The sequence below is a fragment of the Crinia signifera genome, chromosome 2 (genome assembly GCF_055691185.1).
Source record: "Crinia signifera chromosome 2, ASM5569118v1, whole genome shotgun sequence".
Lineage (NCBI taxonomy): Eukaryota > Metazoa > Chordata > Amphibia > Anura > Myobatrachidae > Crinia > Crinia signifera.
The window spans coordinates 180105385-180132430 of record NC_139218.1 but is presented as its reverse complement, the minus strand read 5'-3'; the positions used below and the strand labels follow the sequence as shown (position 1 = coordinate 180132430).

The following is a 27046-nucleotide window of genomic DNA, read 5'->3' as shown; positions in this document are numbered from 1 at the left end:
TTATTAATACTCTTGTATTCTTATTTCCAGTCTCAGGTTCAGCTAGCATGAAGACTAGGCTGCATTTTAGATATGTCTTAAAATGTAATTTTGATTCACAAAGAGGGGTCTATACAATGTATAATATGATCATATCACAGGGATGGCTCAGCCTGTGCTACGTACCATTTTTCAGAAGTATCCTCAGGAGAGGCTGGCATACCCCTGAAGGAGGTCTGGATCCCATATAAAAAATTGGAACCAGGAATGAAAGAATTTTATCTCCGAAACTATCAGGTATCTCAAACTTCTCATGTTGCCTGTTTGTTGTGGTATATCTAATCTGCATAATTATTCATATTCACCCAGAATATGGGTACTCAGAAACCCCTTTTTATCATAAAGGAATGTATCCTGCACAGGATTAGGTACCAAGGTATTGGGAAATAAATAATTTGAATAACCAGCTTCGATAATAATTCCTTCAACTAGGTATATAGTAGTAGTGGGAGTTTCCCCCAGAAATAGAATAGATACTATTCAGAAAACTGGAGGTTTGGTTGCACTCGCAGCCAAACAAAGAAATTTCATAGTGGAGGCACACTTTTAATATGTCAAAATGATAAAGAATATTAAAACATAACTTTTAATTGACTTTTGTGTTAAAAGAGATGAGTCAAGAGAACTATCTTAAATAAGGTTTTTGGTGAACAAGCCCACGTGGGGAAATACGTTCTGAGCTAAATATGCTGCTCCCCGCTGCAAGGGTATCTTAACCTCTCCAGGCTGACATGCACCCCCTAAACACTCTAAAAGCAGGTACTGTATCACTCTGTGCGAGGACCACCACACTGGAAGCGCATACCAGTGTGGTGGTTTTGGATTGTAGTGTTTACAGCTGAATAGCATATGCAGATAACTGCTATGAGGGGATCTGAATATTTTCAGGCAGAGAGGCACCCTTACACTTACTCTCTAAATAGGTACAGCTTTGTGCGAGGACTACCAGCGCATCTAACCCCTACAATCCTTTGGTATCAGGGGGTATCAGGGGCCTCCTTAAGCTGTGTACACACGGGGGCGATAGGGGCTATAATCGCTGGGAATATGGTTGCAGGCAACCATATTGCCAGTGATGGAAGTGTGCCCCGGCGATAAATCGCCGGGTGTGCGCTCCCGTTTTCAGCCCCATCGTAATCACTGGTCGCAGGAGCTTGCTCCTGCGACCAGCTAATTACCTCTGCGGCACCGCCGGCAGAGGTTCCCTTTCATCAGCGACCATCTCTGGTCGCTGATGAAAAGGAGACACTGGGCAATGTATTGCTAGCAATATATTGCTGAGCAATATATCTCCCCCGTGTGTACGGGGCTTAACACTACAGACGGAGCTGGTCCCCTCCCATATATCTTTCTTTCTTTTCTCCCCGACGTCCCTACCACTACTCTCTCATTCCATCCACTTATTGATAACTGAAGCCGTAGAAGGAATAGTAGATAATATACATTGGGTCTTTATCTTTTTGCATACATACTGTAAGGACTCAGGAATCAGGAACACACCACTGAGACATGTGCAGGATCCAGGACGTTCAGCAGGAGCGCTAGCTGGAGTAGACCGGACTGTAACCGGTACCAACAAGGCTGATACAAGGCTAGCAAGAACTCCCCTAGGAAATAGGAGCTCAGACCAACAGACTAGCACACAGGACAGGTAACTGTGGTACAAGTCAGGATGCCTTATGAAGGCCTCAGGTAATCAAGGCAGCTGTGCACAATCCAGCCCAGCAGGGCTAACGAGGTCAGACTTGTGCATACATTAATTCACAGGAGATAAGGCTGTAATGGCACAGACTCACCACTGGAGGCCACCAGATAGTCGATTACCAACACAGACTGAAATTAACCCATGACAGACAGGACAGATATGAGTCATATCATATCTATGAGTCATGATGACTCCTAACACATACAGTATATGAGTACTTACATAATCTGTCCTAATTTATTGTCCTGAGTACCTATTTGAGAATTGTCACCATTTGATACTTTGGATTATAGTATTTTGGGTTATTAACTGTCTTTTACTGTATTACACTGTATATTGCCTGTCGGCATTCAGGAGAACACTCTAGTAATTTTTGAGCACCAAAACTGCTCTATGTTGTTTTATTTAAGCATCATGATGACATTTATATTGTAATCAGTAATTATTTGTTTATATTGTAATGCTTTACATTTTATAATTCATGTTTAAGGTAGTTCTCTTGACGCATTTCTTTTTTTAAAACAAAAGACAATTAAAAGTTATGTTTTAATATTCTTGTTGACATATTAATAGTCTCCACTAAGAAATTGTTTTTTGTTGGCTGCGGATGCAACCTTTTTTTACTCAAAAAACTCTTGCTTGTGCCACTGACCTATTGACTGTCTATTTAATAGCTCTAGATCTTTTATACCTTAACAGCATTGGATCTGGGCAAAGTAATACACTGGGCCCCCTACCTACTCAATCATGGGAACACATGAAAAATAAATCATAATTTCCATCCAATATTGTTTATTTAAAATAAATATAGGTACTTATGTAATATCTGGGCTCCCGTTTTTCTTATGAGACCGAGTCCCCTCGCGGGGCTCGCTGCGCTCACCACGCTTCGGGCACGGTGGCTCGCTGCGCTCGCCACACTATATAAAATCAACTCCATGCATAGTTGGATAGTAGGGGTATGAAAAAATGGGGTGCATTTAACATGGGAGCCCAGATAATACATAAGTACCTAAATATATATATATATATATATATATATATATATATATATATATATATATATATATATATATATATAGTAGAAGAAGAATATGCGGCACTCAGGAGTCTTTTGTAATTAGGAAGAATTTTATTCCAACAGTCATCGATCGTTACACTAAAGAACTTATAAACTTTAAAAAGGACAAAGCTAAAAAAGTCCAGAGGGATTATGAGACTAATAATGTTTATACGTGGTTAAACCCTCAACGCACCCAGGACAATCCTCCTCCCCCACATACCAGACCCCGTTACAGCCGCCCCCCACGTCCAACTCCACACGACTCTAGTACCTCACAAAGTGAGGGCGAAAACATCCATGGCAGTACAGAGTCCGCACTACCCCCTTTAGACGGATGCCCCAGAAGGCAGGTGGCCATGAAAAAGTCGCAATATTACCACGGAGGACGCGGAGGGGGCAACAGAATGCAAGGGAAAGGAGGTTCGCGTGCAGGGCGACACTAGAAGAATTCAACCTGACTGATACACCTTTATCCCCTGCCGAGTTGTCTGTCTTGTCCAAAGGACTGTCATATGTCCCCACTGCACTACATGATCCTGTGCAGTGGCAAATTGACTCCTACAGATTTACAAGAACTTTACGTCTGAAAGAATATTTTGGCTCGAATCCTGCAACAACCATGACTTCCACTATTCCTCCACAGCTGTATAAGCTGAAACAGGTATCATCTTTTGACCCCCAATCACACTCCCCCTCAATTAAATCTTTCACTCGCTTATTGACGGAGACCCCTGAGATTTGTTCACCCTCTCAACTATTGTCCCAATTTATCTGTAAGTGAGACAAAAGCCTTAAAATCTTTGAGTGAGCGTAAAAATATTGTCGTACGATCGGCCGACAAAGGAGGAGGAGTTGTTGTTCAATCGTCAGTTAAATATGTCCAGGAATGTCAACGTCAACTTAATGACTCTTGTGTATATGAATTGTTGGACTCTGACCCTACTTTGCAGTTCAAAATTGAATTGGATGATATTGAAAGCATTTTCTGATGGTGTTATCTGTAAGGATACATTAAACATTTTGTCTGTGCAGTACCCGAAAACTCCATTATTCTACACTCTCCCAAAGGTACACAAGAGATTGGTTGACCCCCCTGGCAGACCCATTATATCTGCCAGGGGTTCTTTATTTCAACCAATCTCTGTGTACCTTGACAGCTTCTTAAACCCTTGTGTGCAAGCAACTGAGTCCTATTTAAAGGACACTAATGATTTGTTGAAACGCTTACTATCCTTGAACCTAGTGGATCCGGGTCTGGTTTTTTATGTACAGCTGATGTGGTGAGTCTGTACACCTGCATCCCCCACCAAGAGGGTATGCAGGTAGTACATAATCTCATCAAGGATAACCCACATTATACAGGCCCGACCATATGGTTCTTTATGGATCTTCTTAAACTAGTGCTAACTAGAAACTATTTCTTTTTCAACAATCAGCACTATCTACAACTGCTTGGCGTTGCGATGGGGTCCTCAGTGGCCTCATCGTATGCCAATGCATTTATGGTGGCATTGGAGACGCATCTTTTTCCCCCCCTCAAAATAGACGGCCAGTTGCGGCTATATGTCCGCTTTATTGATGATTTACTGTTCTTGTGGGAGGGCGAAGAGGAATCTTTGTTGCAAGTCCTTAATCAACATAATTCTGTGAACCACGCTGTTAAGTTTACCTTTATAACCAGCCACACATCGGTGCCCTTTCTTGATGTACTTATTAATCACACAGCAGGGAAAATCTCCACTGGTTTATATACCTAGGAGACTGATAGGAACTCCCTATTAAAACATGACAGCTGTCACCCATTGCCCTTACCTAAGGGCTTACCATTTTCTCATGTTGAGAGCAAGGAGAATTGTGAGTGATGAGTTGGAGGTTATTAGCACCATTGATAAAATGATTGTCCGTTTCCTTCAACGAGGTTACCCAGCTACAGATTTATGTAAAGCTAAAACCCGAGTTTTAACCTTATCCAGATTGGAATGTCTTGATAAATCAATTGCTGACTCTCAAACACATAGTACTATCCCATGGGTTAATCAATACACCAATAGTAGTCCTATACTCAATACATTTGTTAAGAGGGTTTGGCCAATTGTCAACACTGACAAAAATCTGCCGACACAGCACAATGTGCGCTTAATGCCGGCATACTCTAGAGGTCCCAATTTACGTGATCGGCTTGTCAGGTTGGATGTGTCTGACTTGACAAAACCTGAGAGACCAGCACATTTCATGACCAAACACCCAGGCTGCTACCGCTGTACGGGATGCACCACTTGCAGCTCTTTATTGGTGGGTAACCACTTTTTGCACCCGTACAGTGGTAAAAAATACAGTATAAAACATATACTTACTTGTACATCTAAATTTATTGTATATTTATTATACTGTCCGTGCGGATATGTCTATGTCGGCAAAACTGAAACTAGTTTTAGAGAGCGCATGGCTAATCATCGAGCCTCAATCAGATCAGCATTATTGACCGGTTCAACAGATATGCATGTGCCGCATCACTTCTTGGATGCAGGACACTTGGTCTCTAGCCTGCGCACCAAAATTATCGATCACATCCCCCCATTGAGGCGAGGTGGCAACAGGGGAAAGTTGCTGCTTCGTTGCGAAAGCAGATGGATAATGAAACTAGACACTATGGCCCCTCGTGGCCTGAATGAAAAACTTGCTATGCATTGTTTCTTATGAGTCCTCTGCTTAATGTATGGTTTATCTTGACAAACCTCTCTGGCCATTTATTGTTTAGTTTTTTCAATTATCTGCCGATAGGTCTGTATGTAATATCGATTTGTCTGATATAACGTAATGCTTTATCTTTATAAATTGTCCTATGCTAATTGTACTATGCTGCAGGTATTCCTCTGTATTGCAGAATCTTTTTTATATGTTGTTATGTATTTTTGTATGTATTCTTTATTATTTCACGGGATATCGTGGGTTAAACCAGTTAACCTGATCAGCCTGGGCCTTGTTCTCCCTGGTGGGCTGGATGTAAGTCTAGATCCACAGGTGAGGGCAGGTGCTCAGACTGATTAGGAACGCTGCTGATTGGTGCAGGTACTGACTGTGGTGAATAAAGCTATGTGTGTTTGTACCAGTGTTTTATCCCTGACGACGGGAGTATATGCTCCCGAAACATGTTGGAATAAAATTCTTTCTAATTACAAAAGACTCCTGAGTGCCGCATATTCTTCTTCTACTACATGGACACTGGTTCAATGAAGGCACCTGAGCACTTGATCTAAGCTAAGCTGATCTTTACTGGGAGAGCAGGATACTGTGATATATATAATTATATAATTATATATAAAATATTCCCCCAAAAGATTCCAACTTTAGGAGCAGAGCAGTACACATCTCTTCTATCGGAATTCAAATGCCTTTTGGTGCTTCCATCAAAGTCTAAAGGCCGTTATCCCGCCTGAAGAACCCCGGTAGTTCTCTTTTTATAAGAAACATCAGCTGGTGGAAATCTCGATCAATACATAATAGATCCACAGGATCCAACACCGTTGGTTCACTTTATTTCCTTGAAGAACCCCAGTCTCAATCTATGATCTTGTGATCATCTTATCTTAGCCAACTGTTGTACCGTGCCTCTAATGAAGTCAGATGAAGTCATGTTCATGACGAAGCACGTTGGGCTAATGGGCTAATTGTACCTTCATTGTATACTGCTATACCCTGTGGGCAGTTTTATTAAAATTTTTTACTGTCATTTGAATTCATTCTGTTAAATAAGATAAGATTTAGCGCACCCCAAACCCCCCCTTTTTCTTATATATATATATATATATATATATATATATATATATATATATATATATATATATATATAGTTTCGAGCCTCACTGTAGCCTGACGACTGAGCTTAGAGCTTCGAAACGTAGCTAAAATAAATATCACCAGTTTATACAGACCCTGGAGTGCCGTGTCTGTTGGGAGTGCTCATCCCCAGCCAGTCCATTCTATTTCATTTCTACAAGGGCACCCGGGCGGCTGAAGTTTGTTGGAACTGGGAGTGCCGGATCAGTTTGTATTCTATATGTGTGTGTTAACCCTCCTGCACAGTCTCCCCATATGCTTACATGCAGTAAATGCTTGTAAAATACAGAGCAATTCAAAAAAATACTACCACTTCTCTCAACACAGCTATGGAGTTAGTCTATTGAGCTAGAGAAAAGAGAAAACTAGAGAGAGGACCCTGCTCATAAGAGCTTACAATCTATGTGTAATTCACAATCAGAGTTGCCAGACAGCAATGTCTACCCTCCTCCCAAAATACCCACTGGCCCAGCCTGCCACTTTCTCAAAGGTCCCTAGATTCCTGGGGCCCTGGAAAACTGCCCAATGAGTCCATATGTTAAAATGTCCCTGTACATAACTAAATGTACTGCAATTGTTTGCTACTTTTCTACCTCACCTACAACCACTTACAAATCTGTTCCAGGTACATCAAAGAGCCAGCGAGTGTGTTAGAGCGGTGACGATTCTACAGGATATAGACATGGGACGTACGGTGTCTAATATGTACTCAGACTTCAGCCTAGATAATCTTAAGGTACTTGATTCTATTACTTAGATCCCAAATTACCCGTGTTTGTGGTAGATGCATACTTCCATTTACAAATTCATAAAAAAGGTGTATGTAGAATTATAGATAGATGGATAGATAGATATCTATCTATCGATAATAAAATATATAAAACAGTATCGATAATAGTAAATGTTAACTACTCATTATTGAAAACAAGAATATTATAGAGAATCTGTTTGTTTTTCTTTATAATTGTATTCCAGGTGTTGCATAGCGGTCACAGGTGTCCCTGAGCCCTTTCTCACTAAACATTATAGCAGATGTAGGCAGCCTGTATGCCTTGTGTGATATCCTTGCACTTTCTGGAGATGTTCTGTACAGAATGATATGAAAGCAGTGAGCTCGAGCATAGAGTTTAATGTTGTATTGAAAGTAATTGAAATATCAAGAAAGCAGAATACAGTATATTGAATGGTGAAAAGGAGAATAATGATTCAAAGATTAATTCTGAGGTGAAGAGAGGACATCAAGAGATGAAGTATTAGCATGACTTTCAATAACGAAGGCCACTGTAATCAGAGCTCTGGAGGAATAGGTGCAATTGGTTGCCATCTATATAGAGGGAACAGAAACACAAAGGAGCTTGTTAGTTTCTGTAAGAGAAGTATGGGTAGAGATGAGCAGAGTCATGTTATGCTTTACATCCCCAGATGTAGCGGGTGTGGATTACTAGGTTATGGTGTCTAGGTCAACAGTCATTAATACCCCTTTCATATCGCACAAATAAGGTATGGGTCATAAGGTCGACATGCAAAAGGTCAACAGTCAATAGGTCAGCCACTAATGGTCAACAAGCACAAGGTCGACACATTGAAAAGGTCGACATACAGAAGGTTCACATGGACATACGGTCGACATGAAAAATGTAGCCTTTTTTTTTTTTTTTTTGGGCCTATGTCATCATAGACGGCATAAATGTGTACTCGCTGCACTCCCCATGCTTCGGGCATGGTGCCACACTGTGCGCGGAACACTATTTTATCCTCCATCTATGCCCACTGGGATGGTAAAGTGTTAACAAATCGTCTTAAAAAAAATCATGAAAAACTCATGTAGACTTTTTCCATGTCGACCTTTTGTATGTCGACCTTTTGGCTGTCGACCATTAGTGGTCGACCGATTGTCCTTTTACTTGTCTACCTATCGACCACATTGCACACAAGTAACTGGAGCCAGACCCAGGCTGGTGATGTGTCGACCCAGGTCTGCTTTTTGACCTGTGTTATAAGAAGGTCGCCCTTTACATAGACTCTCAGTTAGTGTAACATGTATGCTCGCCACACCTCACTGCTCTCAGTTGTAGTCCACATGGATCATAAAGTATAGAAAAGCTATCTGAAAGAAAAAAAATCATGAAAACCTTGTGTCACCCTTTTCATGTTTCTTGCCCATTGCCATGTCGAGCTATTGCTTGTGTCAACCTTTAGTCAATGTCAGCCTTTTGACCATGTCAACTTTTTGCCTGTCGACCATTAGTGGTCGATCGATTGTCACCTAGACACTGTTGGCTTAACAACTGGAGCAAGATGTAGCATCTTTCAAGCTCACGTTCTACTGGTAATGCTATAAAAACCACCAATGGACTACATCAGGCCTGGGCAAACACTGAATGACTAAGCATTGGGAAACTACAAATACCAGCATATCCTGCACAGCCACAGTTTTTCCAGGCCTGTAATAGACAGTGAAACTGAAAATGAGGATAAATTGTGCTCACCACATGTATTAAAGGAAGCTGGGGTACAATTAGGAAGTGACCACATATTATATATACATTTTGTTTATACTCACTTGATGATTTAGCTGGCAAAACAAGCTGCACTGTGTATTGAAATCAAAACATGTTAGTTCAATATTTTCCAATATGTGCAGCACTGACCAACTTACATAAATTCCTTTGCTAGTGGCTAGTCACTATATTTTGACTTTAAACATTTTGCAAGTTAACATTGTGTTGGTCAACATCTTGAAGATGTCATGGTAAATTTACTAAGCTCCCGTGTTTGTGGCATGTTGCAACTTGACTGTTTATGAACGGACACGGATCTGTTTTGAAAAAAGATTTCCAGTAATTTACTAAGCTCCCATGTTCATACCTCCCAACTTCTGTCCGTATGAAATAGGGACCCGCGCGAGCGCCCGAAAAGGGGGTGTGGCGTATGCAAATGAGGGCGCGGCTTATGCTAATTAGTCGCGACCTCATTTTCATACGAGAATAGACGCTGTGCGCATGCGCATAGCGTCTATTCTACTAGATTGGGGGTCTCCCAACTGCCACCCCCCGCAGCGGGACAATGCCTGCCGCGGGTGGGACAGCGGGACAGGACCCGATAATCGGGACTGTCCCTCTAAAATCGTGACAGTTGGGAGGTATGCATGTTCTCTGGATTCGTATTTCCGATGGTTAAGTGATTTGTGTTTGGCTGCTGAGTTTGCCAGCAGCCAATCCTTGCCGAACGTGAAGCACACATGGAACAGTGAGATCCGTGCAGTGCTTCTGTGCATAAAATGTAAAACAAAGAGTTAAAGAAAAACAACATGGGGTCCCTGCTCCTAAACATAATCTGCCCCAGGCTATTTGTGACAGTGGCCCTTATTCAGATCTGATCGCAGTACAAATTTGTTCTCAAAATGGGCAAAACCATGCTGCACTGCAGGTGGGGCAGATGTAACATGTCTAGAGAGAGTTAAATTTGGGTGGGGTGTGTTAAAACTGAAATCTAAATTGCAGTGTAAAAATAATGCAGCCAGTATTTACCCTGCACAGAAACAAAATAACTCACCCCAAATCTAACTCTTTCTAGACATGTTACATCTGCCCCACCTGCAGTGCACATGGTTTTGCCCATTTTGAGAACAAATTTGTACTGTGATCAGATCTGAATAAGGGCCAGTGTTTGTAGGGTTCAGGTACTTTGCAGATTGTTATTTTTAACCCCTTAAATGCCTACATGGAACAAATAAGACCGATCTACACTGGATTAGGTGAGTATTTTTTTGTTTTGTTACAGGCAACTATATGGAGTTTACTAGAAAAGAGGGCTGAAGGGCGATGTGGGATTGTAGGTAAGTATGTGTGCATGTATGTTTATTTTGCCCTGGGGGGACTTTATTGGTGGCAAGTCCAGGCTGGTTATACTAAGGAGGGGGGACCCCACTCCATTTTTATTTGTATCTCTTTATTTTACTTTTTACATACTTATTATTTATTTATTTATTTATTAACAGTTTATTATATAGCGCACACATATTCCGCAGCGCTTAACAGAGAATATTTGAACATTCAGTCCCTGCCCCAGTGGAGCTTACAATCTATATTCCCTACCACATGTACACGCACACACAGACATTCTAGGGTTAATTTGTTGGGAGCCAATTAGCCTACCAGTATATTTTTGGATTGTGGGAGGAAACCGGAGTACCCGGAGGAAACCAATGCAAGTAAGGGGAGAATATACAAACTCTGCATCAGTTAGAGCCATGGTGGGAATTGAACCCATGATCTCAGTGCTGTGAGGCGGTAATGCTAACCATTACAACGTCCGTACTGCCCTACTTTTTGCAATTGCATGCATACCTCCCGAAATGACCGTCTCCAGAAGGGTCACAATGCTCTGTTCCTGGACTCGTCAATGTATGATTGTCATCACCTGTTTTGAGCAGGTAAATTGGTAAAAAAAAGTCAACACAGGTGATATTAATTACACATTAACAAGCAAGTCCAGGACCAGAGCTTTCTTTCCCTTCTGGAGCAGGTCATGTTGGGAGGTATGTGGCATCAATCTGTCTGATATGTGCATGCTTCTGCAAACATGCCAGCCAAAAGCACTTCTATTTGAGAAGTGCATTTTTGAGCTGATATCATGGCAGAGTTTGCAGATACGAATCATAGTAAATTTAGGTGTTGTAGTGGTGCCTATGGAGAGACCTGATGAGTTTGGCCAATGGCCTGTTGATTCCTACAATACATGTGTGTTCTGCCTTGATTTTCATTCCTATTTGCGCAAACACTGCAGGGATTTTGTGTTTAGTAACTTACTCAGATGCAGTCTTAGAATAAAAAAACATAAATCTCTAATGGACACAAATGATAGTAAATTTACCCTGTCGTGTCTATATAATGACTGACAACATAGTGTTTATTACCAAAACATACCAAAAAATACTTTAAAAATGATTTCTAATTAAATATATTATAAACTGTTTAAGAGTTTTAGTTGATATTTTTATTATATAAAAAAAATGATATACTGTAATATGACAGATAAAACTATGTTGAGGACGCTGCAATAGTGCGTGAACACCACAAGAGGTCTCACAAGGTCTAGCAATAAATGCTTTGTTACAACATTCTACACGTTGCTGGTTAAGTTCAACTAAAATGCTTCAGGACATCAGCAAACTGGTTCAGAATGGGAATAGATTGTTAGGTTGACCCTCCTTTGGTCAATATTGGAAGGGCGACAGGCAGAAGGTCGACATGACTGAAGGTCAACAGTGTCCTTAGGTCGACCGGCGGAAGATCGACACATATTTTATTTTAAATTTTTTTTAGGCGTCTACATCTAGCCATCTAGTTCTGGACACTGTCTAAGTGTACCGCTGCGCTCGCAATGCTTCAGGCACGGTGCCTTGCTACACTCAGTACACTATTTTATTTTCCCTCCATGCCCTAGTGGGTGGTAGGGCATGAAATACCGCCTGTTCTGGAACCCCAGAAAAAACCTTTGTCGACCTAAGGACACTGTCGACCTTCAGTCCCTTACGACCTTCTGCCTGTTGACCTTCCGGTGTCGACCTAAGGAGTGTTAACCTTTCTTGGGCCGACCTAATGACCGTATCCCTTCAGAATATCAAGTAAACAAATTTAACGCTTACACTGCTACTTCTTATTAATATAATGCCTTAGTAATCTGTTACATGTTAATGAAACACATTTCTGTATCTTCTAATTTCTTCCTAATTTAACATGTTTTTGTCACAACATTCAGTTATTGTCTGGTTCTTACCTGGTTTGTGGCTTCTCCTGTCAGTTTAGCTCTGCTCCATGCTGCAAGGGAGTTCTGTGTGGTCTGAGCTTTGCTAATTGATTACAACACCTGGGTGAGTCCATGCTGCCAGACAGCTCTGTGTAACCTGACCATTGCTAATGATTAAACACCTGAGTGAGACATGCTCAGCTCTCATTGATTGAGGCACAGGTGATCCAGTTCCTTGTGCTTCCTATAAAAGGCAGTCTCTGGTAGACAGAAGGTGCCAGAGTATAGGTTCACTAACCAGCGTTCCTGTGTCTTGTCCTTGTCCTAGACTCCTGATTGTTGAATTTGACCTCGGCTTGTTCCTGACTATTCTCCTGCCTTATCCTTCGGTACCTAACCTGTGTTATCTGGTATTTGATCTCAGCTTGTCCAGTGACCATTCTGCAGCCTCATCCCAGTGTACTGTGAACTGTGCCTTCCTGTGTATGACCCGGCCTGACTCTGACCATTCGTTGCTGCATCCCTTGGTACCGTATCTGCTCACCTGTTACCAACCCGGTTTGATCTCGACTACCCGCATGCTTCAGTCCCTGACACTGCTTCTCTCTGACTGTTACCGATCCGGCTTGACGACCACGCTCCATATTCCACAAGCTACTACCACTCATACGGGGAACCTGACCATGGGGCCGCGACCGACGTGTTGGGAGCCGCAGAAGCCCATATCCCGCTTGGAGGGGTCACTGGCAGAAAACCCCCGGCACGGTTAGACTCCGCGCCCCTGTGTCAGGTCTAGCCAATCCCTGAGTGGTAGTGCGCCCAAGTTTGTGACAGAATACTCTGGCCCAACCAAGGAGCTATTGGAGCAACCGTTTGCTGGGGTTAGCAAGCAAGAGCTGGATCAAGCTATGATCATTAAGCTTTTACAGACCCTGTTACAGCAGAAGAATGTTGTTCCAACTCCTATAACCCCTGTGGAATGTAATTCTGGAACTTTAAAGGAGCTTGTGCAGCTGATCCAGCAGTTACAAGAAATTTTGACTAAAATCTTGTCCCTAATAATGTGTTTGCTGGACAGCTTTTCCAGGAGCAAGGTACCTTCCACTCCAGGTCCAGTGCCTGCAAGACCCTCTGACGCCATTCTGGGCATTCCAGTGGCATCAGTATCTGTGGCCTGTAAGGAAAGGTACCTGAGTCGGCCTCATTCCCAGTTTTTCAGATGAGGAACGCCAGCGGCGCAGATCCTTAAATTTATATTTTTATTGTGGAGCCCAGGACCATTTGATTGGGGATTGCTCTCTCCGTGAGGCCAGGAATAAGATTATTGCTTCTGTGCCCACTCAGGAAGAGTTTCGTGGCTATCACTGGGGACCCAGAACTAAGATCCTCTTGCCTAAAAACAGTAACATTTTGGTCAAACTGCAAGAGGGGAACCTGAGTGTCAAGTTCCAAGAGGGGAGTCCGTGTGTCCAACCCCAAGAGGGGTCCCTGTTGGTCCAAACGCAAGAGGTGGTCCATTCAGTCTCACCCCAAGAGGGGGTCCCATCAGTCCAACCCCAGGAGGGGGTCCTGTCCATCCAGCCCCAGGAGGGGGATCATGGTCACAAGCCCCAGGAGGGGAGTTTGATTATCAAACCCCAAGATGGGGTTCTGTCCAGCCAGCCCCAGATCTTGGTCCTGTTAGTCCAGCCCGAAGAGGGGCTTCCGAGTATTGTGCTCCAGGAGGAGCTTCCTAGTGTCTTGCCCAAGGAGGGGCTTCTGAGTATTGTGCTCCAGGAGGAGCTTCCTGGTGTCTTGCCCAAGGAAGGGCTTCTTAGTGTCTTGCCCGAAGAGGGGCATCAAAGTGTTTCACCCCAACTGGACTCTCACAGTGTCGAGTTCCGAGAGGGGTTTCGGAGGGTCATACCCCAGGAAGGGCCTCAGACTGTCATTTTCCAGGAGGGTTCTCAGAGTTTTAAGCCTCAGGAAGGGGTTCAGAGTGTCATGCACCAGGAGGGGTCTCAGACTGTCAGGCTCCAAGCAGGATCTCAGAGTGACACACCCCAAACAGGGTCTCTGAGCATCGCACCCCAGGAGGGTTTCCTGAGCACTGTAACCCAAGAGGGGTCTTTGAAAGTGGTACCCCAAAAAGGTTCTCTGGTTATATTACCCCAAGAGGGATCTCCGAGTGTTGCACCCCAAAAGGATCCACTGGTTGCCACGCCCCAGGAAGGGTCTCTGAGTGTGGCTTCCCAAGATGGGCCACTGAGCATTTTGCCTCAAGAAGGGGCTCTATATATCACCCCAGAAGGGGGTTCAGAGTCCGTCACCCCAGAAGGGGGTTCCCAGCCAATCACCCCAGGTGGGGGTTCCAGGTCTGTCACTCCTGGTAGAGATCCATCTGCCCTTGCCTCCGGGCATGAGGACCCATCTGCCCTTTCCTCCGGGCATAAGGACCCATCTGCCCTTGCCTCCGGGCATGAGGACCCGTCTGCCCTTGCCCCTGGGCATGAGGACTTGTGTGTCGTGGCCTCCGGGCCAGTCTCTGTGGCCTCCGGGCAAATCTCCTTGGCCTCCGGGCCAGTCCCCGTGGCCTCCGGGCCTGCCTCCGTGGTCTCCAGGTCCACTTCCATGGCCTCCGGGCCTTCCTCCGTTGCCTTCGGGCCTGTCTCCATTACCTCTGTGGTCTCCAGGTCTGCTTCCATGGCCTCTGGGCCTTCCTCTGTTGCCTCCGGGCCTGTCTCCATTACCTCTGTGGTCTCCAGGTCTGCTTCCATGGCCTCCGTGGCCTCTATGCCTGTCTCCATTGCCTCCATGGTCTCCGGGCCTGAGTCTATTGCTTCCATGACTCCTGGGCCTAAACATGTCAACCAAGAAAAAATTTCTATTGTGCCGATGCCTACCAGACATCCGAGAGGGTTCGCCTGCCATACCCGCTGTTCGAGAGGTGTCCATTTCATCGGAGGTGGCTGTCCTATCTGAGGCTTCAGTCCTGCCTCAAGTTCAAGAGACATCCGTTGTGTCTAAGGTCCCACCAGGGTTGTCTGTGATACAAAAGCCAGCTGAGGAGTCACCTGAAGACATTTCCGTTGATGGTAATCTTTCCCATTACCAGGTCCTAGCAGATTACTACTTAGACGCCATGAATCATGATCCCTCTGCTAAGGGAAAAACAACAGATATAAAAACAACAGATATAAAAGCATGTAGCCACACTACAGAATACACATACAGGAATGCAAATGTTACCGTCTCATCAGATAGCCCTGGCGCAAACCCGGTCTGACCTCACTATGTTCTGTCCAGAACACAGTCCAGGGGAACAGACAGAGTTTAGGATGTGCTTGAACTCTTATAGTGTCCAGTTAGAGGGGGCAGTGAGGGTCTCCATTGGTCAGGAGATCAGGTGTCGCTTCTCTTGGATTGTTGCAGGGAAATGCACCTCTGTGTCTATTGTTCTTTAGGCATCGTCATAGGGGTCGTAAATCAACACTGTAAACCAACTGCAGCCCGGATCTCCCACACTGTCCTCATGGTGAAATTACCATTTAATAAGTAATTGTTCCATAACTTTTGGCTGTTACAAGTTGCAAACTTTATACCAGAATCGGAGCGCTGCGTATGAGAGACGGAACACATAGATGTGAAATATGTATAAGAAAGATTGTGTTTTACCATTTAAACTATGTGCTACAGATTAAAACCATTTATCTACATTTTATTTGTATGTAAGCGTGGAATATTAATTTCCTCTACCTCCCCATGGCAGCATACTTCTGGGTTTCCGCCCCCTTGGGTAGATATCTGAAAGGAACAAAAAAAGACACTGCCCCCTATATAAGTGACCGCCCACCTAGGCTCTGTGTCTTTTTTTTTTCCTTTCAGGGTAGATGGATGGCTTACCCTGCGGGGATCAGGAGAGCTGGTTCCTCTGCCCAGTGCAGCTGAGAACTTAGCGTACCGATCGTGGGACCCCCGCCACCAAGTGTGGATTGGGACGTCCGTCTGCTGTAGGACTCTGCCGCCCAGTGCGTCCAGAGTGGAAGGTGCCCGGCGAGGTGTTCGGCGTCTGACGCCGCAGGCTGAAGCCGGAATACACGGCGTGTATGCAGGGCGCGTCATCAGGCGGCGCCCGGCAACGGAGGTGGCGTCTGACGTCACAGGCGCACGTGCCGGGCACTGGGTTTAAAAACCAGTCTGCTATCCCTGGAGGTTGTCGCAGACGGGCTCTTACACCAGCAGACAAGGTAAGGCCCTAAGGAAGCAGCAGCGCTGCTAGGGTAATGGCTATTATGATTAAGCTATTATACTAAGCTTATGGAGTATATTCGTTTTCTCTATTAGAGTTCAAACGTATTGTGACAGTATAATATGGAGGAGGACAGGAAGCAGCCTGCGGATGCAGGGTAAGCCAGGTATTATATTGAGCGTTGGTGGTTTTGTTTTGGGGCCATATATTTAGTGATTTTGGCGTTTGACTTATATAGGGCAGGACCCAGTAAGGAGAAAACAGAAGGGAAAGCCAAATATAAGAAATTGCATACAGCAAAGTGTGTGCTGTGCAAGAGGATTCTGCCAGAGAAATATTCAGGCTCCACATGTAACAAATGTGAGGGGACACAACAGATGGGGCTACCTCAAATGACAGAGCTGGTCGCATTATTGAAAACAGCACTAGCAGATACCTTTATGGCAAAAAAGGACTGCACTAAAGCTTCTACTAAAAGGAGAAGAGTAGTACTTTCTGATTCGGATGACTCAGAAGCAGGGCCAGCAGCCAGACCAGAGGAGGAAGCAGAAGAGGGGGAAGTATTTCAAGAAAAGGAGGAAATAGACTTCAACCCAGACCTGTTAGAGAATCTGTTGTGTCTCATTAATAAATCCCTCAATATTGAAGATACCCAGGAGGAAGGGAAACTTCAAGATTTACTGTTTAAAGACAAAAAGAAAAAGGGGAAGCAGTTTCCATTGTCAATAACACTGAAAGAAATAGTGGAGGAAGAATGGCTTCACCCGGATAAAAAAGTACCCGTACCAATAAGAGTACAAAAAATGTACCCATTTAACCCTGAGGAGGTTAAAACATGGGAGGAGCCACCAAAGGTGGATGCAGCGATTGCTCGCATATCAAGGAAGACAACACTCCCGTTAGAGGACGCTAACGTATTTAAGGATTCTATGGAACGTAAAATAGAAATGAACCTGAGAAAGCAGCACGTGACGCCTGGTGCTGCAATTAAAGCGTCCTCAGCCATGGCCATTACATCTAGAGTCCTAAGGTCCTGGGTCCAGGACCTTGAGTCGGACATGCTAGATGGGATTAAAAGGGCGGAACTGATGAAAATGGTGCAGAACATTCAGATGGCGGTAGAGTTCCTGTGCAATGCTTCCCTAGATGGGGTTCGGCTGGCGGCAAGGTCCAGCGCAAACAACACAGTGACAAGGAGAGCGCTCTGGCTGAAGCCATGGGCAGCAGATAATCAAAAAATAAGCTGTTGTCTATTCCCTTCCAAGGCAAATACCTGTTTGGGCAGCAATTGGACGAAATAATAACAAAAATATCTGGTGGTAAGTCCGTATGGCTACCCCAAGATAAGGCGGCTAGAAGAGGACAGTTTAATAAAAACTTCCGGTATTCTACAACAGACTACAAGGAAGCCAAGGCGTATAGACCAGGTCGTAGCTTCAGGAGGCCCTGGTTCGGAAATAGGAGTACTTTTCGTGGCCAAAGGGGCAGAGAAGGCCGCTTTGCCTTTCGTCAGACACAATGACGCCAGAGAGAGGGTGGGCGGCAGACTTATGCACTACAAACAAGTCTGGTGCCAATCGACCCAGGACAGGTGGGTACTAGAAGTCGTCTCTTCAGGCTACAAAATAGAGTTCATCAAACTGCCGGGAGACTGGATGGAAGAATCGCCTGTCCCAAGCAACTGGGAAGAAAGATCAGCGTTATTAAGCAGTCTGCAGGTCATGATAGACCAAGGTGTGATAAAAAGAGTACCAAAACATCAAGAAAACCAGGGATGGCACTCGAGGTTTTTTGTGGTGAAGAAATCGTCAGGGGGGTTCAGGACGATCCTGGACCTAAGAAGGTTAAATACTTTTGTCCACACAAGAAAATTCAAAATGGAATCAATCAGAAACATCCTCCCAGATATAGAAAAAGGAGCCTATTTAACAACGCTAGACTTAAAGGATGCATACCTACATATTCCGATATTCGGGGGACACCAAAAATACCTGAGATTCAGACTAAAAGGAAGAACTTATCAGTTCATGTCGCTGCCATTCGGCCTATCAACGTCACCCAGAACCTTCACAAAGGTATTAGTAGTGCTGGTAGCCAATTTAAGAATTCAAGGGGTGGCAGTATGGCCATACCTGGACGATCTCCTCATTATGGCACGATCAGAGGCACTGTCAGTTCAGCACACGAGATTAGTACTGGAATATCTCAAAGAACATGGCTGGCTGATAAACTATCAAAAAAGCCACCTCGAACCCTCACAGAAAGTAACATATCTAGGAATGGTCTTAGATACGCAATCCATGCGTGTGAAGCTGACAGAAGACAGACGTCAAAAACTGATCAAGGAAGTAAAAAAAATGTTAAAGGAGAACGTAAGTCATACAGAGGAGTGTATGCGAGTGCTAGGACTTATGTCGGCAGCAATAGAGGCGATACCATGGGCAAGGTTCCACATGCGGGCATTACAAGGATGCTTCATAGGACAATGGAATGGAAACGAAAAGGACAAGGGGCAAAAAATCTTCTTGTCAAAAGAAGCAAAAACAGACCTCAGGTGGTGGAACAACATGGAGAGATTGAGCCAAGGGAAGTCGTTCGCAACTCAGACACAAATTATGGTAACCACGGATGCCAGCAAGAAAGGCTGGGGGGCCGTGTGCGAACAGCAGATAGCACAGGGAGAGTGGAACCTGGAAGCAAGCCAGAACCATTCCAATATAAGAGAGATGAGAGCGGTGCTGATGGCATGCAGAAAATTTCAAGATATACTGATAAACAGAGAGGTTGTAATAAGATCGGACAATCAGTCTGTAGTGACATACTTGAACAAACAGGGGGGAACAAGGAGCAAAGCCCTGATGATGGAGGCAGCAAAGGTACTGCAATGGGCGGAGAGTCAGGTAGTAAACCTCAAGGCTGTCTTTATTGCAGGGAAGGAGAATCGGTTAGCCGATACTCTAAGCAGAAGCAGGATAGCCCCGGGAGAATGGGAGCTGTCACCAGAGGTGTTCGCTGCAATTGTGAGGAAATGGGGCCTTCCACAAGTGGACTTAATGGCGACAGAGAAGAATGCGAAGGTGCCTTGTTACATTTTCAGGCATTGGGAACCAGGATCGTGGAAGATGGATGCCCTAACGGAAAAGTGGGAGGTGGAGCTAGCCTACGTCTTCCCACCATTCCCGGTTATTCACAGACTAATCAGCAAGATAAGCAGAGAAAAATCCAGGGTGATTGCGATCCTGCCCTACTGGCCAAGGAGAGCGTGGTTTGCGAAACTAACTCAAATGGCGATAGACGAACCATGGATACTGCCAGATTACAAAGACCTAATACAGCAGGGCCGGTATTATCAAAGACAACCAGAAAACTGGAAGCTAACGGCCTGGCTGTTGAAACCAGGACGTTGAGAAGAAAAGGATTTTCGGAAAAAGTAGTAAATACACTTTTAAAAGCAAGAAAGTATTCAACATCCAGCGTATATTACAGAACATGGAGGAAGTATGTACACTTCTACAGATCAGGGGGCAAAGATGAGAGGAAAATAAATACAATTCTTGAGTTCCTACAAGCAGGATTGGAAAAGAACCTGTCAGCAAGCTCTCTGAGAGTAAAGATATCGGCACTAAGTGCTATCCTGGATTTGAAAATTGCAGACAACAGATCTATTCAAAGATTCGTGCAAGCGATCAAAAGAATCGGACCAGTGTTCCATAACCCGCTGGCGCCTTGGGACCTTAATATGGTCCTGAACGTGCTAACGGAGGCACCCTTTGAACCCTTAGAAGAGGTGTCCTTAAAGATGCTCACTATTAAGGTAGTTTTCTTGGTAGCAATCACCTCGGCCAGGAGGGTCTCGGAATTACAGGCGTTATGGGTGGAGGAGCCTTTCCTCAACTTTTTTGAAGACAAAGCAGTATTAAGAACAAACCCTCATTTTCTGCCAAAAGTTGTTTCGAATTTCCATATGAACCAGGAGATAATATTACCATCCTTCTGTAAAAATCCGGCAAACTCCAAAGAAGCAAGGTTACATAATTTGGACGTAAGTAGGGCGTTAAAGATATATATAAAAAGATCAGAGTCCTGGAGGAAATCGAAGAGATTGTTTGTACTTACAGAAGGAGTAAAAAAGGGCTTAGGAGCGACAAAAATAACGATATCCAGATGGATAAGGACGTGTATATGTGAAGCCTACAAAATTAGGAAGCTAGATCCTCCGGTGGGGCTAAAAGCCCACTCGACAAGAGCATTAGCAGCATCATGGGCAGAAAAAGGGGCAGCGTCACTGGAAGAAGTGTGTAAGGCAGCATGCTGGTCCTAGTCACACACGTTCACCAAACACTATAGGGTGGATGTGGCGGCTACTGAAGACACGAAACTAGGAAGAAGAATTCTTAGTGCAGTAATATGAAAAAAAAAGAGAAAAGAAGGAATGTAATAGTCATAAGTAAGACGGGGGGCCACACTGAAGATACGGTGAAAGAAACCAGTATCCTTTTACATTGTATCATTTATACCCGCCCAGTGAAAAAAAAAAAACTGTTAGGGTAGACCCAGAAGTATGCTGCCATAAAGTACAGATTATTACCTGTTAATAGGCTTTCCTCTACTCCACCATGGCAGCCGTTTTCCCAGCCCTGAATTAAAGGGTTGAGTGTGTTATTTAATACAAATAATTATATTTATTTATTATTTATTTATTTACAGGTTCTTATATAGCGCAGCAGATTCCGTTGCGCTTTACAATAGTAGACAGTGATAAAACAAACTGGGTAACAACATACAGACTTGGAGGTAGGAGGGCCCTGCTGCAAGCTTACAATCTATATATGATTTAAGCTTGAAAAATGAAAGACACAGAGCCTAGGTGGGCGGTCCCTTATATAGGGGGCAGTGTCTTTTTTTGTTCCTTTCAGATATCTACCCAAGGGGGCGGAAACCCAGAAGTATGCTGCCATGGTGGAGTAGAGGAAAGCCTATTAACAGGTAATAATCTGTACTTTATGTGTAATAGTATGGCTGCGCACGGGGTTCGCATTATTATTTCACCTCATTCCTATACTCCATTTACGTAACTCTGCGAACCAAGATGGCGGCCATATCATTCTATTGTGTTGTACATGCAACTCGACTTTGACAGCGCCTATAACTTCTATACAATGTCCATATATATGGTTGACCGAAGTGTCAGTGAAGCAAAGTGAGAAATTCATCCAATATTTATTAGATCCTTCAGTAAGTTGCCACAGGCAAAACAGCAATAAAGAAACATCCCAACGTGTTTCCTCTAGACAGACTTTATCAGGGGAACAGTATTAAAATCTTTCCATATAAATTGATTTCCAGGATTTTTCCGAGTGAGAAAAGAGAACTTATTTTCTTTCTTTTGGAAAAAAAGGAGTTTCCTTAATCCTAGCTTCCTCTTAGTTCTCAAAAATATACATTGGTAAATAAGGTGCTAGTGACAAATATATAAATACCAATAGTGTTTAGACATGTCTATCACGTCCTTCCCTGTTGTGCTGTTTACCAATACCGAAAATGAAGGTGAATGTCCGTACATCCAGAATTAGTAACAGCAATAAAGGTCTTCCAATAGAACCTCATACAGAGGTTCTATACACACACACACACACACACACACACACACACACACACACACACACACACTGCCTATATGCACCACTGCCCACCAATATATATTATAATATGGCGGTAATGCATACAATGCTGGCACAGGCCAGCAATGTATGCGTTACCCCTGCAACTGCCCACTAATGTATAGTTTGGTGGTAAAGTGTACATTGCTGGTGCAGGTCAGCAATGTATGCGTTATCCGTTATCGCTGCCACTGCCCACCAATGCACATTGTTATGACGGCATTGTATAACATCAGCAATGTTTGCGTCACTGCCGCCACTGTTTACCAATGTATATTATGGCGGTAACACATACATTGCTGGCGCAGGTGAATGGGTTTCTCCCTACGTGCATGGCTGAAAATTAAATTGTAGCCATGCACATGGGAGGGATTATCACCCAGACAGGGCGGGACCTGATTGCTGGGCTCCGACTATACGCAGCCCAGCAATCGGTTCTAAATCAGGCACCAAGAACAGGAATGCACTGAATAAAATGGACCCTGCTCCCACCCTTGGAATTCAAACCCCGCCCATTATGTAAATAGCCTTTTGTATGAAAGATTTTCAGCAAAGTCTTTTGAGAATATAATGTGTGCTAAGCGCAGCAAGGCACCGTTCCCAAAGCATGGCGAGCTTAACGAGTCATGCGAGGGGACATAGTACACTTAGACGGTGTCCATAGCGACCTATGTCAAAATAGACACCAAAAAAACACGAAAAACTCATGTCGACCTTTTCCACATTGACCTTTTGATAATTTTGACCTTTTGACTGTCGACCGTTTGACCCTCTCGACCTTTTGACCCTCTCAACCTTTTGACTGTCGACCAATAGTGGTCGACCATATGACTGTAGATCTAATATACCATAACCGTAGATTACGGTTGATGTACGGTGTCATTTTAGTATTATCCTAAAATCTGCTGCTCCAGCTGTGGCAGGATGTTTCAGATCGTTGGTGTGAACTTTGTGGCAGGAAACATTACAGAAGGCATAATCTGTTATTTTCCTGCATCTATTTTCAGATATCCAGCGCTCTAACATGATCGTTTCTGTAATCTTCACATGATAACTGTCAGCCTTCATTTCAGCGCCAAATGCTGTAAAAAAATATATTCCTGACAAGTGTTTATTAATAAACTGAACTGTCTATCATAATAATAATGTTTTAACCAGTAAAATGTAAGCTAATGCATAAATAGGTCTTGTAATCAGGGGCGAATTTAGGGGTCAGGCCGCCCCTAGACACAACATTTTTGTCCGCCCCCCCCCTACATATGTGTATGTATGTGTGTGTGTGTGTGTGTGTGTGTGTGTGTGTGTGTATATATATATATATATATATATATATAAATTTATAGATTTCATACAAATTAAACTTAAGTCCACCTCATAACATTGCTAACTGTATCTATGGAGGACCCTGAGGGAAGGTGGCTGGGAGTCTGAGTAATAACTTTATTTGCTGTGACTGTCTCAGTCAGTCTCTTAGACACTGACTGACTGGGCACATAATGAGCTCAGCTCAGCTGCTTTCCACGCCCATTGGATACACAGCAGCCAATAGGCTGTGTGTATACAGTAGCCAATTGGCGCTGGAGGCAGTGAGCCTGAGCAAATCTGCTCACTCAGCGAAGACGCAGGGGGACCCTTGGATACAGGAAGCCGCCGCCGGTGATGTACTCTGTGCATGGCAGAGCGGGAGGGTAGCGGCGGGTAACGAGTGACGCTGCCGCTGACATATGATGAATCATGTCAGCGGCGACGCCGCTTGTCACTTGCCGTTTCCCACCCGCTCTGCCATACTGCTATTTAAAGAATGGCAGCCCGCTGTGCCGCCCTTGATTGGTGCAGCCCTGAGGCCCTAGGCACAAATCCGTCCCTGCTTGTAATGTATTATGTTTTACAATATTTCATATGATTGCATGTAGCTATGGGTAGCATTTCCCCAGCGATACTAACTGAAGGAGGCCATACCAGGCAGCCTGCTATTTAGAAGCAAGAATCATGGAGCAGGGACAGAGCTGCCCACAGAGCCCTGTGGTCTGTGTGGCTGCACTGGTTGCACTCCCTAGACATATGTTGATATATACACACAGTGTATGTCGACCATTCTTAGGTGTCAACCGACTTACTGCCGACCATTAGTGGTCAACTGACTGGCTGTCGACTAGATACCTTTACATATTGCAGGGATGCGCTACCCTGGCCCTGCATGTTTTCAATTATACATGCCAGTGATATTTAATTGGTACTTATGTAGTATCTGGGCTGCCGATTTCTAAATCGGGTACATCGCATCGCATCGCATGCGACCATCGGATGCGATGCGATGCGATGCGATGACCCGATTTTTCTATAGGAATCAATGTTAAAATGGACTGAGTCCATTTTAACATGGAATTCAATGGGAAAAAGGGGTCCTTTTTCATACCCCTACTATCCAAGTGGGCATGGAGTTGGATATAAACCTGTGGCGAGCGTAGCGAGCCACCGAGCCCGAAGCGTGGCGAGCGGACACAGAATACCGTCCCCTCGCGGGGCTCGCTTCGCTCGCCACGCTTCGGGCTCGGTGGCTCGCTGCGCTCGCCACAGGTTTATATCCAACTCCATGCCCACTTGGATAGTAGGGGTATGAAAAGGACCCCTTTTTCCCATTGAATTCCATGTTAAAATGGACTCAGTCCATTTTAACATTGATTCCTATGGAAAAATCGGGTCATCGCATCCGATGGTCGCATGCGATGCGATGCGATGCGATATCGCATCGCATCGCATCTGATTGTATGCCTTAACTTAAGGCATACAATCAAAAAATCGGCAGCCCAGATACTACATAAGTACCATTTAATTTTCTATTGCCGCGAATAGCAGTAATTAGAAATTAGAATAGACACAAACCTGATTATTAATGAATGGGCCCTAATTAATACAAGTAATATATATATATATATATATATATATATATATATATATATATATATTATTTTATTCTCATAATTTTTGTATCCTAGGACAAGATAGACTTCAGCAAGGTAGCTGTTATTGGCCATTCATTTGGAGGAGCATCTGCCTTGCTTAGTCTGGCTAAATATGATATTTTCAGGTAAGTAATTGATAAATACTTAGTTTAAGCTAAAAACTCGCCGCTCCCACTACTGTCTTTTTACGTTCTCCACAATAACTCCTGCCTCTTTCCCTCCCTAATTTCTTCCTGTCTACAAGGTGTGCAGTGGTTTTGGATCCCTGGATGTTTCCTCTGGAAGATACTTGTTATCCTAACATACAGAAACCAATATTATGCATTAACACTGAAAAATTCCAGACAAACCAGGGTGTACAGAAAATAAAGAGTTTGAATTCATTAGGGGCAGAGCTGAAATACCTAACAGTACGGTAAGCAGACATATTAGAGATGTAAGACTAATCTTCAGCAGCAGCCTTTCCTATCCCCTTCATAACCAGTGGATTTCCTGACTATCCTGCACTACATGGGGGACTGCCTTACCTTGAATGAAGTGTTAGTTAATTGGTGGGTTAGAAAACCAAGTCCATTAGAGTCAGTTTTGAGGAAATGGATCTCAAAGTTGAAGTACTAATGCATAACATAATGTTTTTACTGTATATTGCAGTTACTGTACTTAGACTCCATTTATCTGCAGTCTCTTTATTAGATTTGCTCTTCAAGCAAAAAAGCCACACCTTTTGAAGAGCATTGTAATAGTCCTGAGCTAAGCAGCCAATAGTGGACAGAAACAGCTAGAGGATAAGTCTACCCTAAATATCACACATAACAAATATCAGAATCACAGTGAAATTTCAGCAGAACCAACTTTTGCAGCAAAATAAGCCACTTCACATATGTGTAACTATCTATCGCTACAATCATAGAGGCATATGTATTATATGTGCATAGGCGTGCGCAGCACATTTTATTAGGGGGTGCACTGTCAAAGTGGTGTGCCTAGCACCCTCTATTGGGCATGTCTAACACTGCCAATCAGGCGTGCACTCACTACAATATAAAACGTCTCTCAGCCACACCATTATATCCGGCCTATTTCAGTTTTAATCTTCTAATGACTCTGTGTAACAGTACATGCAAATAAAGTCAAAATCATATCTGGATGACGCAGGTATGTAGTGATATGACAATGGTGTAATACAATTAATAATGCAAGACACACATAATCGATTGATGGGCGCTTATTTCAATGGAATACAGGTCTAAAAAGAAAAAGTCTTTGGTAAACAGTATTGCTGGTATTACTAGCAGCAATAAGTGTGGGGATGGGGGCACAGCATTAGGGGGTGCCTGTGCACCCTTACCACTCAATCTGCGCACGCCTATGTATATGTGTAACTATCTATCGCTACAATCATAGAGGCATATGTATTATATGTGTAACTATCTATCGCTACAATCGGGATGCAGTTAAGATCCCGGCGGTCGGGATCCCGGCGTTCAGAATCCCGACGCCGTAATCCCGACCGCCGAAATGCCGACACTTTCTCCCTCCTGGGGTGTCCACGACACCCCTGGAGGGAGAATAAATTAGTGTGCCGAGCGTAGCCACGTCCCCCCCTTGTCGGCATTTCGGCTGTCGGGATTCTGAACGCCGGGATCCCGACCACCGGGATTCAATACTTAATCCCTACAATCATAGAGGCATATGTATTATATGTGTAACTATCTATCGCTACAATCATAGAGGCATATGTATTAAGCTTAGGATAGTGATATAGGGCCTTATTCTGGTCGGTGCGGCCGGATCCGATTA

At 43.9% G+C, this 27046-nt stretch overlaps 1 protein-coding gene across 2 annotated transcripts in view; it reads left to right on the top strand.

The window, feature by feature from the left end:
- Nucleotides 1–27046, top strand: part of PAFAH2 (platelet activating factor acetylhydrolase 2) — a 51329-nt gene that overhangs the window by 9283 nt on the left and 15000 nt on the right. Inside the window, exons 5-8 of one of the 2 annotated variants that reach the window (XM_083173264.1) lie at nt 141–276; nt 7270–7380; nt 25280–25371; nt 25491–25661. In XM_083173264.1, coding sequence (XP_083029390.1) covers nt 141–276; nt 7270–7380; nt 25280–25371; nt 25491–25661 — 510 coding nt within the window. The remainder of the gene's footprint in view (nt 1–140; nt 277–7269; nt 7381–25279; nt 25372–25490; nt 25662–27046) is intronic. The other variant, XM_083173265.1, reaches the window with a different exon arrangement.